Genomic DNA, 15,063 nt, shown 5'->3' on the forward strand with positions numbered 1-15,063 from the left:
CAGTGCTTGCTGATATACATGGAGCCTGAACTACTTAGTGGGGGATACAGGAGCAGGAGCTGAGGCTTCCAGTCCCTGCTTTATGTATGTGCTAATAAAAGGAGCCGCGTATTAACTCTTTATACCCTGGTATAAAGCCGGATACAGTCTTCTGGTGGGTGACATTGTACTGACGTTACTATTATTACTGCCTATAGCCTCATACATGCAGGGGCTGAGGGGTAATGCAGCAAAGCTAAGCACACAAATCCTTCCTATAGGCAACACAAAGCAAGTTTCTAAATAATCCAGAGATAAAAGCCAGAGATGGGAAGAATCGCAAGAAGTGTAAATTTTTACCAAGTGAGGAGAGAAGCCGCCTCTGTAGTGGGGGCAGATAATACAGACTGTATTACAGTGTAGGGAGGGAAGACGTCTCATACACTGCTCCATCCCGGAGTCTTTCCATCTAATATTAAAATATGAGAACGTGGAGAGAAGACGCAGATTTCAGTCTGTATCAGAACGTAGAGGGGAAAGCCACATGTGTACGGAGGAGAGAATACACAGTCTGTATCAGAACGTAGAGAGAGGCCACATGTGTACGGAGGAGAGAATACACAGTCTGTATCAGAACGTAGAGAGAAGCCACATGTGTACGGAGGAGAGATTACACAGTCTGTATCAGAACGTAGAGGGGAAAGCTACATGTGTAGGGAGGAGAGAATACACAGTCTGTATCAGAACGTAGAGAGAAGCCACATGTGTACGGAGGAGAGAATACACAGTCTGTATCAGAACGTAGAGAGAAGCTACATGTGTACGGAGGAGAGAATACACAGTCTGTATCAGAACGTAGAGGGAAAGCCACATGTGTAGGGAGGAGAGAATACACAGTCTGTATCAGAACGTAGAGGGAAAGCCACATGTGTAGGGAGGAGAGAATACACAGTCTGTATCAGAACGTAGAGAGAAGCCACATGTGTACGGAGGAGAGAATACACAGTCTGTATCAGAACGTAGAGAGAAGCTACATGTGTACGGAGGAGAGAATACACAGTCTGTATCAGAACGTAGAGGGAAAGCCACATGTGTAGGGAGGAGAGAATACACAGTCTGTATCAGAACGTAGAGGGAAAGCCACATGTGTACGGAGGAGAGAATACACAGTGTGTATCAGAACGTAGAGAGAAGCCACATGTGTAGGGAGGAGAGAATACACAGTCTATGTAAGATGGTAGAGAGGGAAGAGAGAAGCCACATGTGTAGGGAGGAGAGAATACACAGTCTGTATCAGAACGTAGAGAGAAGCTACATGTGTACGGAGGAGAGAATACACAGTCTGTATCAGAACATAGAGAGAAGCCACATGTGTAGGGAGGAGAGAATACACAGTCTGTATCAGAACGTAGAGAGAAGCCACATGTGTAGGGAGGAGAGAATACACAGTCTGTATCAGAACGTAGAGAGAAGCCACATGTGTAGGGAGGGGAGAATACACAGTCTGTATCAGAACGTAGAGAGAAGCCACATGTGTAGGGAGGAGAGAATACACAGTCTGTATCAGAACGTAGAGAGAAGCCACATGTGTAGGGAGGGGAGAATACACAGTCTGTATCAGAACGTAGAGGGAAAGCCACATGTGTAGGGAGGAGAGAATACACAGTCTGTATCAGAACGTAGAGGGAAAGCCACATGTGTAGGGAGGAGAGAATACACAGTCTGTATCAGAACGTAGAGAGAAGCCACATGTGTAGGGAGGAGAGAATACACAGTCTGTATCAGAACGTAGAGGGAAAGCCACATGTGTACGGAGGAGAGAATACACAGTCTGTATCAGAACGTAGAGGGAAAGCCACATGTGTACGGAGGAGAGAATACACAGTCTGTATCAGAACGTAGAGGGAAAGCCACATGTGTAGGGAGGAGAGAATACACAGTCTGTATCAGAACGTAGAGGGAAAGCCACATGTGTACGGAGGAGAGAATACACAGTCTGTATCAGAACGTAGAGGGAAAGCCACATGTGTAGGGAGGAGAGAATACACAGTCTGTATCAGAACGTAGAGGGAAAGCCACATGTGTAGGGAGGAGAGAATACACAGTCTGTATCAGAACGTAGAGAGAAAGCCACATGTGTAGGGAGGAGAGAATACACAGTCTGTATCAGAACGTAGAGGGAAGCCACATGTGTAGGGAGGAGAGATTACACAGTCTGTATCAGAACGTAGAGGGGAAAGCTACATGTGTAGGGAGGAGAGAATACACAGTCTGTATCAGAACGTAGAGGGAAGCCACATGTGTAGGGAGGAGAGAATACACAGTCTGTGTAAGATGGTAGAGAGGGAAGAGAGAAGCCGCATCTTCTGGAAGGAGAGAATACGTGGGGCACTGGGTATGATAAAGCACCACCACCACAGAGGATACATTATGAGTCTTGGGCTGCATTCACATTGCCGGGTGGGCACACGTAAGGCGCTCTGGATGAGCTGCTCACCCCTCCCCTCTCCATAGAACATAATGCCGCACAGTCCTTCTTACGGCAGAAGATGGAGCATGATCTATCTTTTATTTGGACACAGTATGGCAAGCACTCGTTGTGCTGACCTTACACACTCCGGGAGCCATAGCCGGGGAATTTGTATAACTTTTCATTATTTAAACATTACCAATTACTTGTTGAATTGGGGAACAGGCTACATCTCAACAGATGGTTACAAAAGATGAACATCATTTAAATAGGATATTTCTGAGGTGCCCATTTAATGCCCGAGGTGCTTCGGGTGTATAACGCACATGCACAGGAGGATATCTAGAGATTACTTAGGAAAGCTGGGTTATACTCTAGAAAAAAAAGACAGATCGTGTCAGGTTGATCAGTCCTGCAGTGTCCACTCCAACAGGATCACCAGGCATAAAATGGTAATGGCCCCAATTTTAGTTCATTACATGTAAACGGAGTGTATCAGAACCTGGAGAGGGAGGAAAAAAATAACATTCGTAGAGGACGGATACACAGTTCATTTAAAGATGTAGAGGAGGAAGAGAGAAGCCAGAGAAGAATCGGGAGGAGAGGGGAAGTAATCTCCCATCCTGCTCAGTTCTGGGGTGATGGGGCTCATAGTAATACATTGTAACTATCATGACTCCTTCAGTGCATGGCATTCAAGTTTGTGGTATTCATAGTATTTACCGTAATCTTTGTATTTTATCTGATACTAGGAAGGACTCTAAGAACTTTGGAGACCAGTGGAAGAAGGGGATCCCTATAGAAGTTTTTCCTATGGCTTATGTTCCAGTGACCAAAACTATTCAGCAGAAATTTGGAGGTGCGGCCGAACTGAGGATGGCAGTCAGTAAAGCTGTGAGTGACAGAGGTTCCCCAGAGTTCATTCTTCAAATTTGTACAGAATTACAGAGATGCAATGGCAGCAAGTGTTACATTCTTCTACAGCTCCCCCACAGGGCATAGAAGGCATTACACAATAGACCAGCACAATACAATACAAGTAGTTTTAGGCTTTGTATACAGTATTATAACACAGTATTATTGTAGGGAATCTGTAGGTAGTTTTGGCTGTGCAGAAATGCAGACCGTGTAGGGTCAGAGCCATAGAACGATGGGTCACCATTTTTTTTTGTGGTTGTTTGTTGTAGCAGGACCATAAGAAAATGTATTTCTATTCCTGGATTGTTGCTCCTCTTGGACTCTTAGGCTACATTCACACTACAGTATGGGAGACGTATATACGTCCCCCATAGACGGCAATGGGCGCACGGCGCCCTACGGGAGCGGTACGGTGCAGCACACGTGTGTCACCGTAATGCTCAGTACCCGGGAAAAAGATAGGACATGTCCTATCTTTTCCCGTAATACGGCGCCATGCGCCATGTATCTCTATGGAGAGGGGCGGGGGTGACCTGCGCTCACCTCCTCCTCCTCTCCCCATGCACTGCCGTTGCCCACTACGGTACGGTACGGTATGGGCGGGCAACGGCAGTGTGAATATAGCCCAAGTGTGATTTAAATCGGAGCGTTTTTCCTCTGGAATGTACTGATGTCTTATGGGACTATTTGACATAAGGAAGGATGTTGAAAATTGTAGGAACACTTCAGGGCCTGTAGAGGGCTCCACTGCTCAGTCCCAGCTACTGTTAGGAGCAGACATCTGATTTGGACAATCTGTTTTCATATATTCCCTTCATTCGGATGATTCTTCTTTCTCTATACAGGGTCCGGTGGTGACGGATAACGGGAATTTTTTACTCGACTGGAAGTTTGATAAAGTTCATGACTGGGCGGCTGTGAATACGGCCATCAAAATGATTCCAGGTGAGTTACACGTTTGTCCATATAATGTGTTTCTGGGAAACTAACACCAGGCCTGTACGTCCTATCTCCCTTCATACTGTCCCTATATGTAACAATGAGCCACGTGCTGCATTCATGGTACAAGCTGAATACAGATTCTCCCTGATAACAATCCTTTACAGCGTTGCTAAGGTGTCACTGATGGATAACCAGTGAAGGGATGGTAACATCACCAAGTACATTACTCTTTTTACCCATGGTGCATCCTGCTCATTGTGTACAATGAGGCAAGTGGTGTGAGAAGAGGTGGAAGGTACAGGCATCCAACGTCTGGAAATATTAGACTTCCCTATAATATCATCATAGATGATCTTGGGAGGTGGGGTGGGGATTTTGAGCATAACCCAATTAGAAGTTTGCGGTCCGGTCTGAACCTAACCTTGTTGGTTTGGGTGCACTCGTCACTACTCCTCGCTTTTCTATGGGTTGTATTCAGAACTGCGTTTTTTAAAGGAAAAGAACCTGAGCTGCAATACCACACACAACCTGTGCCCCGGTGTGGAGCTGTTTTTGAAGTAAAGCAGTTTTATAAATGTCCAATCCTGCAGAACTTTAACTGTGATCCATTTGGTGCCTTCTTGTTTCTAAGTGATTAACATGCAGATTGTATTGACCAGCAGGAGGCAGCAAAGTTCTCTCACTTGAGATCTGACTTTTCTCTTCCACTTTTCTCAATGCTTGGAATTTTTTTTCACAATTCCACCAGGGGGCAGAGCGGCCGCATTGTACAGACTATGGTACAATATATTATATGATGTATCTGTAGCAGAACTGTGGGGGGGGGGATGATCATGGGGATAATTATAATCGGGATCCTTTTTCAAAGCCCATTTTAAGTTAATATTTTTTCCAATTTTTGCAGTTCTATTTTGATATTCTTTAGTTTAGTAGTAGTCGTTGTAGGAAGATCAGGGCTCTGTTCACATGTCACTTTTACATTACAAATCTCTTAATGTCTGGTTTTCCATAGCACAATTATAGGTATATGCTACTCATGTGCTGTGTCATACACCGAGCCTGTATAGGGGCTACCACACTGTTTATGCTGGAGATACTCCCACTACACTACTGGATGTAACCTGTAAGGTGCCAATGTAAAAAGTTATAATTTCGCGCCACACAGGGTCAGGTTATGCTGCTACTTATAGGGCATGTTGTATACTGTAATATATAAGCCCTCCATGATATTATATTTCCTTTCCTCCTTCTAAAAAATTATACGTGTGTGTGTGTGTGTGTGTGTGTTGACTGCTCTCCTTCCACTTGCCTTCACTTAAAGAGGACCTGTCACCCTAAAAAAAAAAAAAACTGCTCTAGGAGCTGCTCACTAAAGTAAGACACTCCTAGCGCTGCCCCATTATTAGCAGTGTTACACTACTAGCGTTATGGGAACCCTCTGAGCAGCCATACCCTGAGAATGGCGGGCCGAGCTCACAGTGGTCCGGCGTATTCATGATGGGGCGGTCCAAGAAGGTTCAGATAATACTCTGGTAGGGCTAGGAGCTGCTTACTAGAGGGTTATTTTTAGGGAGACGGGTCCTCTTTAACCTCTCAACCTGTATCCAGAGTGGCCTAAATCAGAGGGGAGGGGTAGACGTTAACTTGCGTATTGCAACCGTAACACTGTCTACACCATCCCCCGGCTGGTATCTCACACAGAGGGAGGGTAGAGTTCCTTTAAATCAATTATTAGATTTGGCTGAATGGAGCCACCTACAGTTTTTGTTGGAACGCCCTCTAGTGGCCGCCTCGCACAGTACAGGGAATGTGTAGCCATATACCCGGTGAGTATAAGGACATTTATGTATCAGGCAGAGTCTCCACCAGGGAGAAACCTGCACATATTCTAATATACCCCCAGGGGTTTCCTGTGCGAAGTCCTTCTGCAGTTCATCCTTTACAATCACTTATTTTATCATTGGAAAGACTCTAGGATGCTATAAGGTTTGTCATCTCTCAGCATAGTCGTGGTGTACTATAGACCGGTATTCACACCTTCAGGCCTGCTTTGAAAGGAATTTGCAGACGTTGAAAACTCAGTACTGAAAAGTGTCGAGCGGTTTCTGTATTTCCCAGTGAGCTGCAATACCACACACGGCCTGTGCACAAATGTGGCGCTGTTCCTGGAGTAAAGCGGTCATATGTCTAATCCTGTACATCTGTTTCTGATGCCTTTAAGTTTGTAATACAATCTGCACTTGTGTACATGACTTTTTCTTTCCTGCCTCCTTTGTCACCGCCTGCAGTTGTCTCAAAATTCCAATAGGGGGCAGAGCGGTCACATTTTAGACAACAATACAATATAGTACAAGATCTGTCTATGGCAGATTTTTGAATTTATTTTTTTTTTTTTTTATTGTGGTTCATTTTTGAGTTTTCTTCTCCATCCTTAAGCGCACATTGGAAGAGCGAGGTCAAGGGACCGATGAAAATGCAAAAGTAGAAAAATAAAATTTCGAAATGAATATCTGGTGTTTGCCCTAATCCTACTGACCTACAGGGTGATGTTATTTTGTCCTCCAAAAATATTCACAGGGGTCCTCCAATGACAAACAAGTAGCCCACTATCCAGGAGATGGGGACTAACTTGCTGATCGGTGGTGGTCTCCGTGATGGGACCCCTATGAATCTGGAGAACGGGAGTTCAATGACAACCCCCACCCCCACCCCGAGATGAAGAGCGCAGCCATTCGTGGATCTCTATGGCGCTTACGGACATTGGCAAGTACAGTGCTTGGCCATCTCTAGTAGCGCCCCCTACAGATGAATGGCGGCTCTTCATCCTGGGGGACGAGAGGTTACAACTTAACACCGTTCTCGTGTTCTGTGGGGGTCCCATCACTGAGGCCCCCACAGATCAGCAATTTAGCCCATATCCCCTGGATGGGGGGCTAACTTGTTTACCACTGGACTACCCCTTTAACTTCCTGTGCCCACCCCTCCTACCGAATAATGAATGATTGTGACTATCGGTAGTAACAATAACCACATAAACACATGAAACGAGTAAAAATAAGAAACTCTGAGATGAACCTTATTATAGAAAAAAAAAATTGTCCCCCTTGTGGGGCGCTCTTCTCCCTCCTCGCTGCATGCCACCTGTATCCAGTCTATGGAGATGGGTGGGCGTAGCGTTACATATTGCTTGGCATGATGGTGTCAAAAGAGCCCCTTATGGCGGAGCTTAGCAGTACCTGCCCCTCACTTCTCCATAGACCTTACTTACAAGACCGGATGATAAATGGAAAAAGAAGCATTTCCCTTTTAATACGACTTGTAACAATTCTTACATTTACTTTCCATCTCTTTTCTGACTCTATCTTTTATATCTGGAGGAGCTTGGGAAGTTGTGCCTGCCGTGCCGTAACCGGGTGGGCACACGGCGCACAGGAGAGGAGGAAAAATAGTAGCACAGCCTAAGATAGAGCAGGCTATATCTTTTTGCAGCACGGAACGGTGAGCACTTGTTGCGCTCACCACAGCGAGCCCGAGCTCCATAGCCATCTATGGGGGACGGATGTACAGGAGCAAGCTTATGGCCGTACATATGTCACACCGACGGGCGTGTGCATTAGGGTCTATATGAGGAGGGCACAGCCTAGTTATTGGGTAATGAGTTATTATCATTCTTGCACTCATGGATTTTCGTAAGTCTGGTCGGGCTCTCACCATGGAAGGCTGGCAGGGGGTCCTACAGGATCCTTAGAATGTGTCATAGAATAACTATTGTGTCATCAACTGATTCAATAATGGAAATTTTGCCTCCGTTCTATGACAACCCATGAATCCTATAATAGATTTGGCTGAATTCTGTCGCCCACAATTTTTACGGCTGACAATAGAGGCTGAAATGCGTAAAGTGTAGCCAGAGCAGGGGAATAAGGAGCTTTTACTGATCATGTGCAGTTTAGTTTACATGAAGGAACTTTTCTAATCTTTCTCCAGGGTTTCCTGTGTGAAGTTCATCAGAGGTTCATCCTCCTCTTAGAATTTATTCATCTTATCGTTGGAGAAAAAAAGATGCATGTTTGCATTGTTCTTTTAGTACCGCGTCCTAATTTATTACCTTTTCTGTGTATCCATTCTGAATTCTGGTCAGGGATGGTATGAAAAAGGCCATAGACTGGGATCCTGAAAAAACAAGTTCTGTAGTCGAGTTCTCTTGGCTGGGGACTACACCCAGGTGCAATGTCCTGCGGGAGGCTGTTTGATTGACAGGTCAGCAGCCTCCTAGCAGGGAATATGTGTGGACACAGTCCTGCAGCGCTGCACCAATCTGCTTCTGGGGCTGCGTTCAGTCACTCCATTTATGACTGTTATTCTATTTATTTTATTTATTTTTAGTCTTTCTGGCTTGTTATGTGATTGTGTTACTCCCCTGTAATTCTGATCTTTTGCCTAAACCTTGACTATTATTCTGCATTATCATTTTGTACCTCGCCACCATCTTGTTTTGGATCTCAATTCTTTGATTTTTGCCTTGTTGTGTGTCTTGTCTCTTTCAACTGTGCATTTGGTCACGGTAGAGACTTCTGCCTGGTTGTTGCCTGTGGTTTAACACAGGGCTGGCAAGTAGGTAGCGGCACTGGGTCGAGAAAAGCTACAAGGCTCGCACTTCTTCCCTCTCTTGACAGGTCCATAGACCTTATTTAAAGTCTGCTGGGTGTGGTCTTTGCTATCATGGGTATCCCCCGCCAAATAAATGTGTGGGATATGTACATTTTGATGAGTGAGCATCTGAACAGCATGGTTTGTTTTGGTCTTGAAAGATGGACTGTTACTTACTAAGAGATCAGATTACACCTGCACGGTGAGAGAAAAGTAGAGAGAACCGGGCAAACTAAAAACTTCTAGAGCTAACAGTGTTTTTTTTTTTTGTTTTTTTTATCTTTTCCCAAGACATTCACATAAGAACGGGTTAATGTTTCTCCAAAAAATCCAGTGTGACCCTACTGAGAGAGTGAATCATGGAGCAAATTTTCCTCTACGGTCTTGGAGCAGTGTATGGGAGACCTCGTATCAGCTAGTCTCCAGCCACCTGATGGGAAGGGGCACAGCCCTCCTCATCTCTGCCAGTCTAAGTCTTGGTTCGATTGGGGATAAGAATGTTGGATGGAAAATTGATGAGCCGTCTAGTTCTACTAATTGTCCTATTGTGTGTTGTCCTTCCCATTCTTCGGGATAAGTGTGATGGGAGCCAAGAGCCTTGGATTGGGTGAAGAACCTAATGTTTGGCAGATATTTTTCTTTTAAAACCCTATCTATTTTAATTATTTAAGACTGAGATAAACTGTGTAAAATCTTACGGGATATCCCCATGGGCTGCACTTGAGAATCTGGGTCTCAAACTACTCTTTTTTGTGTAGTGGTCCCCAATTCTGGACTGTTATTCAGACAACCCCCCCATAGCTCAGCCTTGTCACTTACTGACTTGTCCACCTTCATAGACACAGGCAATAAGAGTGGACAATTTTGGTGATTTTTGAGGATTTCAGAATTTTATAATTCAAACAACAAACGTCTGTCTAGAAACATTACTGTTTAGTTGTGATCGGGGATGGTGTACGTGGAACAGGTGCAGCTCTCACAATCACACGAAACCATCTCTAGTTTCTATGACTAATACACAAATATTCGTGTATGTACGGAGTATGGAAACCAGAGTGAAACTCCACGTAGGGGATCGGCAGTCTGTGCTGTAATCTGACCCAAAATATCCAGGAATAACCGCACAATGGTTACATGGAAGTTCCACTTCATGTCACTTCAGGAGGCGCATGATGTGGATTTATTAGAATGCTGTACATAGTATCATAGTTTATATGGTTGAAAAAAGACACAAGTTCAACCAAGAAAGGGAAGGGATTGGATGTAGAAGGGATTTATGGGAAACAATTCTATATAACATAAACCATCAATGTTATTTAGGTGTAAAAAGACATCTAGACCCTTCTTGAAGCTCTCTGCTGTCCCTGCTGTGACCAGCGCCTGAGGCAGGCTATTCCACAGATTGACAGTTCTCATAGTAAAAAAAAAAGCCTTGACCGCTCTGGTGATTAAACCTCGATTTCTCCAGACAGAGAGAGTGCCCGTACAGTACATAAAATATTTAAAGGGAAGCTCCACTTTATTTAGGAAGGTTGTCCACTACAATAAAATGGTAAAAGGCCCAAGGCTCCAACCAATGATAGGCTGAGTGTATTCTCCTAGTGGTTAAAGTGCTGTTGGGAGGGAATCGGAAATGAAGTGGTGGTGGCCCCTGAAGAACCCCACTCATGTTATTTTACTAGACAACCCCTTTAAATATCTCAGATCTGTCAGAATATGATTGCTAGAGACTTAGGGATACATTAACACTATGTTGGGGTATCGCCAACAAAAAAGTGTTAAAGCATGGAAAATAAAATAAAACTGGCACCACAATAGATGGGACTATGTTATAATTACAAAATAAAGTACAGGCAGTCCCTGGGTTAGGTACAGGATCGGTTCTGTAGGCTTGTTCTTAAGTTGAATTTGTATTTAATTGCAGACCCCTTTAATAACAGTTATGTAGTCAAAGACAGTAAATTACCAATATCCAGAGGTTCTTAAGTAGGGGACCTCCTGTACATTATTGGTAAGATGGTTTAAAATGTGATAAGTGATATCTTGCAGGTCCCTTGCAAAGAATCTTACGACTATAGTTTAACACTTGCTACTTAGAACTACATCAAATGAAATATGTCTCATAAAATATAGCGATGTATCACACGCTGATATATGCTACTGTATAGGCGAATATATTTAAAGAGAACCTCTCATCAGGCCCGATCAACCACTACCGGTATGTTGTCAAGCCGTTAACCAGCTTCTAGATCAGGTTTCTTTCATGACCAAGCTTGGTGACCTCATCCAGAAAATCCGGATGTTAGATGTATAAAGTCAGGGAGGCGGAGAGTTTAACATTTGAAGTCAAGCTCTCCCTGCCTCTGAACAACTACTATGTGATTGACATCATGCGCAGGACTTCAGGAGATCTGATCAATGATTTTACCTATTTACGGCAGATTTACATGAAGATTTGTATGTAGCCGCTATCACACACCTGGTGGTCCCTTGACTGCGTCTTTGACGGTCATGTAAGATCGGTTCAGTGTTGGCAATTTTTTAAGAATCTAATGACCTTTTTTTTTTTTTTTTTCTCCCCGTTTCTTGCAGGCGTGGTGGACACCGGGCTCTTCATAAACATGGCCGAAAGAGTCTACTTTGGTATGGAGGACGGGACCGTGTCTATACGGGACAAACCTGTGCATTAGCCCCGGATCGTGTCCCTAGTGCCTCGCTCTTCGCCAGTTGTTTCCGTGCCAATTCTGTTCTTTTTGCTGCTTTTCCCTTTCATCCGGTTGAACTACTATTTTATGTGTCATGTTGTGCCTTGTTTTTTTTGTGGTACTATTATAATATAAGGGATTTGTGTGGTACCAGTACATGTTACCTGTGCCATGTATGCGAGGGATTACCCATCGCCAATGCCCGGTGGTGGTGGCCATTCTGAAGCCTTAAACTGGGCACAACCTATTACATCACAGACCAGTGACATCACTAAGGTACTTTATTTCTATGCCATTGGTTAGTTGGTGTGCTGCCCTCTTATTACTGGTTTAGCCTCTAGAATGGACGTATTCATCATTTATAGGGTTAATCGCCACTATGACGCAACGTACACAGCCGATCTTGCACTGTCTGGTTATCTGATAATCATTTGGTTTTACTCACTCTTTAAGGGGAACTCCACTCGAAAACATTTAGTGTCTACTGTACATGGTTGCAAACGCTTTGCTTTACGGTTTTTATACCTGAGGTTTTCAGTAGTGGCAGAGCAAATATTCTGCTTATTTCTAGCAAAGGATTTTTTTTTTTTTTTGTGATTACTTTTACTATTATGTGACTGTTATTATAACTGCTACTTGTGTTGCAATTTCTTTGTCCATCCACTTAAGTGACAGATTTACACAAATATTTTTTCCTTACATTTTTTTTGTCTTTTGTTATATTTTACACCAGAGCCATTGAGGTGACCACTTAACTATAGAGGTAAATAAGATTACCCAAAGTTTTTGACTCCTAGGAGTACAGGAAGCCTTTTAGAATGAAATCCCTCCCCTTTCTATCTTGAGTCCAGTGGGTGGCCCTAATCGGTGATTGACAGCTATTTTCTTTTTAATGCAATCTCAGAGGGTAGGTTAATGATCAGATTGAGTCCGTCCAATGGACTCCGATGTGTAGTAAGAGTAGAGATTTTCATCTCAAAGTTCTAATCTTTTCCAACATAATCCTACATTGAGCTGCTTTTCTCTACCTGCTCTTACGTAATATAACAAAATTGGATACAATTTACATTGAGACCGATTCCTTTTTAAACACTGGTCCAGGATTGGAGACAAGTGGTTCCTTACTTCCCACAGTAGCGCCACGTATGTTAGTTGTGGAACAGTTATGTAACAGGTTCTTTTTCCCCTTATACTAGACATTCCCTTTAATTCTATCCACTCTTGGTGAGACCTATGCAATGTGATAAGGTTTGGCACTTGAGGCGACTCCAGGGTCAATGTGATGCACTGAATATACATACTATATAGACTTAAGACGTTGCAGTAGTAAAAACCTGAATACAATTGTTGTGAGCACAATTCTGGATCTTTCTATCAATGCAATGTATGATGTGATGCAATATTCCAATAATAATAAAATTATTTTGCTCAAAGTTTTTTGTTTTTTTTCTTGTTCTATTATTTGGGATTTTAGCCAATGCATTGTTAAAAGTGAATAAAAATCTGCAGTGAAGACTAGAAATGTGTTCTAGAAAGCTTTATCGGGGGTCTTTGGCTGTTACAATGTGATCATTGGACCCGGTGATTGGGCGCGGTGTTTGGATTCGGCCACCTGACCGGGAAATATTGTTGGATTGTCGACCGAACAAGCAGTCCGGCAATTTGATTCTCCTAGTAACTGGCCATGGCTGTGATTGGCCAGGGGGTATCAACCTTTGTCAATCATTGCCATGGCCAGCTTCAAGAGCAGCGATGGCAAACCTTTTAGAAGCTAAATGCCCAAACTACGACTGAAACCCACATATTTTTTTGTAAAGTGCCAATGCTACAATTTATAGGCACCAGAGGACCAAAATACAGTAGAAAGGAGAAGAAGTTTGGATCATCATTGTAGCTTCCTTCTAGGGTCCTGGGCTGCCTGGGACTGCAAGAGGCCTTGAGTACTGTTTGGCGAACTCTGCACTGGGGTGATGGCACATGTGCCCATAGAGATCGCTCTGAGTGCCACCTCTGGCACCCGTGCCATAGGTTCACCACCACTGTTCTAGGGGAATCAATTTGCCATATTGGTTGTTCAGTCGCCAATCCGACAGTATGTTCGGATGAGGCAGACTAACCCAAACGCCGAAACGATCACCAGGTTCACTCCTCTCTATCCAACAACCATAATTATATCGATTAGCAGAGGTATACCTCTAGGCACTGCTTAGGCCAAGTTCACACTGAGTTCAGCAGGTCCCGGTAATAGTATAATATTTTTTTGGATGACAAACAGAAGGGAACAGATGGCCTGAACCAAACCAGGCCCCACCACGGATCAGTAGCTCTGCCTCCTGGCCAGGTGGCTGAACCTGACCATGGTGTCCTAAGCTCTAGTGTTGGACCCTACCCATGTGTTATAGATGACCTAATAATTTCAGTCTAAACCCTTTTGAGATAATCTCAAAAATACTTAATAATTTTAATAGACCTCATGCTTAGTTTCACAGTCTGTATGTATATTTATATTATTTTTATTCGGGCAGACTCCGATAATGTCCCAAAGATCAATCAACACAACATGTTTTAGTTTTTATAACTTCAATAATTGACATTTTTTTTATTGTTTGATGGATTTTAAATGCAAAAAAAATCCCCAGGTAGTTTCTTTTTGAGTGATGCAAGAGAGCGTTACTGCTCATCGGAGCGTCCGCCGGACACCTGCCTGTTTCACTTCTCTCATGCAAATCTGTCCCTGCCAAGAAAGCCAAGTGTGATCTCCTCTAAAAAGTGTAGTTAGATTTTTTTTATTATTATTATTATTTTTTTTTTTTTATAGAAATTTTGGTCCAGAAACACAAAAACCGTATATGTGCTGTCCAATAAAATCCATTATTTTTAGAAAGTTTTGTTTTTTTATATATAGTGTTGTCTCTCCTCAAGTAGCCGGATCTATATTTAGTGCTGTGTATCTTTCTGCTATATTCCACCTCCCCATACACTAGTCACTACAGATGGTCATGGTTGGCCGGTGAAAGTCCTGGACATCTACACTTCAGACTAAGACAATAAAATTAAATTGATGATAAACATTTTTGTCTGGTTTGACCTTCAATGGACAGGTTACGTATCTGTCCAGTGTGACCATGGCCGTATCCTACTATGACCAAGAAAAAGTTCAAAGTATCTCAAGAACTTGTTGTTGACCTTAGCTATGCACTCTTATATAGGGCAGCACGGTGGCTCAGTGATTAGCACATCTGCCTTGCAGCACTGGGGTCCTGGGTTCGAATCCCACTCAGGTCAACATCTGCAAAGAGTTTGTATGTTCTCTCCGTGTTTGCGTGGGTTTCCTCCGGGTACTCCGGTTTCCTCCCACACTTCAAAACATACTGTTAGGTTGTTTAGATTGTGAGCCCC

General features: G+C 43.5%; 1 protein-coding gene across 5 annotated transcripts in view; it reads left to right on the top strand.

Annotated features, from left to right (window-relative positions):
• RPIA (ribose 5-phosphate isomerase A) overlaps nucleotides 1–13,097 on the top strand; it is a 39,286-nt gene extending 26,189 nt beyond the window's left edge. For all 5 annotated transcript variants that reach the window (XM_072126307.1, XM_072126304.1, XM_072126306.1 and 2 more), the window contains 3 exons: nucleotides 3,202–3,343; nucleotides 4,213–4,312; nucleotides 11,552–13,097. In XM_072126307.1, coding sequence (XP_071982408.1) covers nucleotides 3,202–3,343; nucleotides 4,213–4,312; nucleotides 11,552–11,649 — 340 coding nt within the window. In that variant the 3' untranslated portion in view covers nucleotides 11,650–13,097. The remainder of the gene's footprint in view (nucleotides 1–3,201; nucleotides 3,344–4,212; nucleotides 4,313–11,551) is intronic.
• Nucleotides 13,098–15,063: the final 1,966 nt, after the last annotated feature.

Source organism: Engystomops pustulosus, chromosome 1 (assembly GCF_040894005.1).
Source record: "Engystomops pustulosus chromosome 1, aEngPut4.maternal, whole genome shotgun sequence".
Lineage (NCBI taxonomy): Eukaryota > Metazoa > Chordata > Amphibia > Anura > Leptodactylidae > Engystomops > Engystomops pustulosus.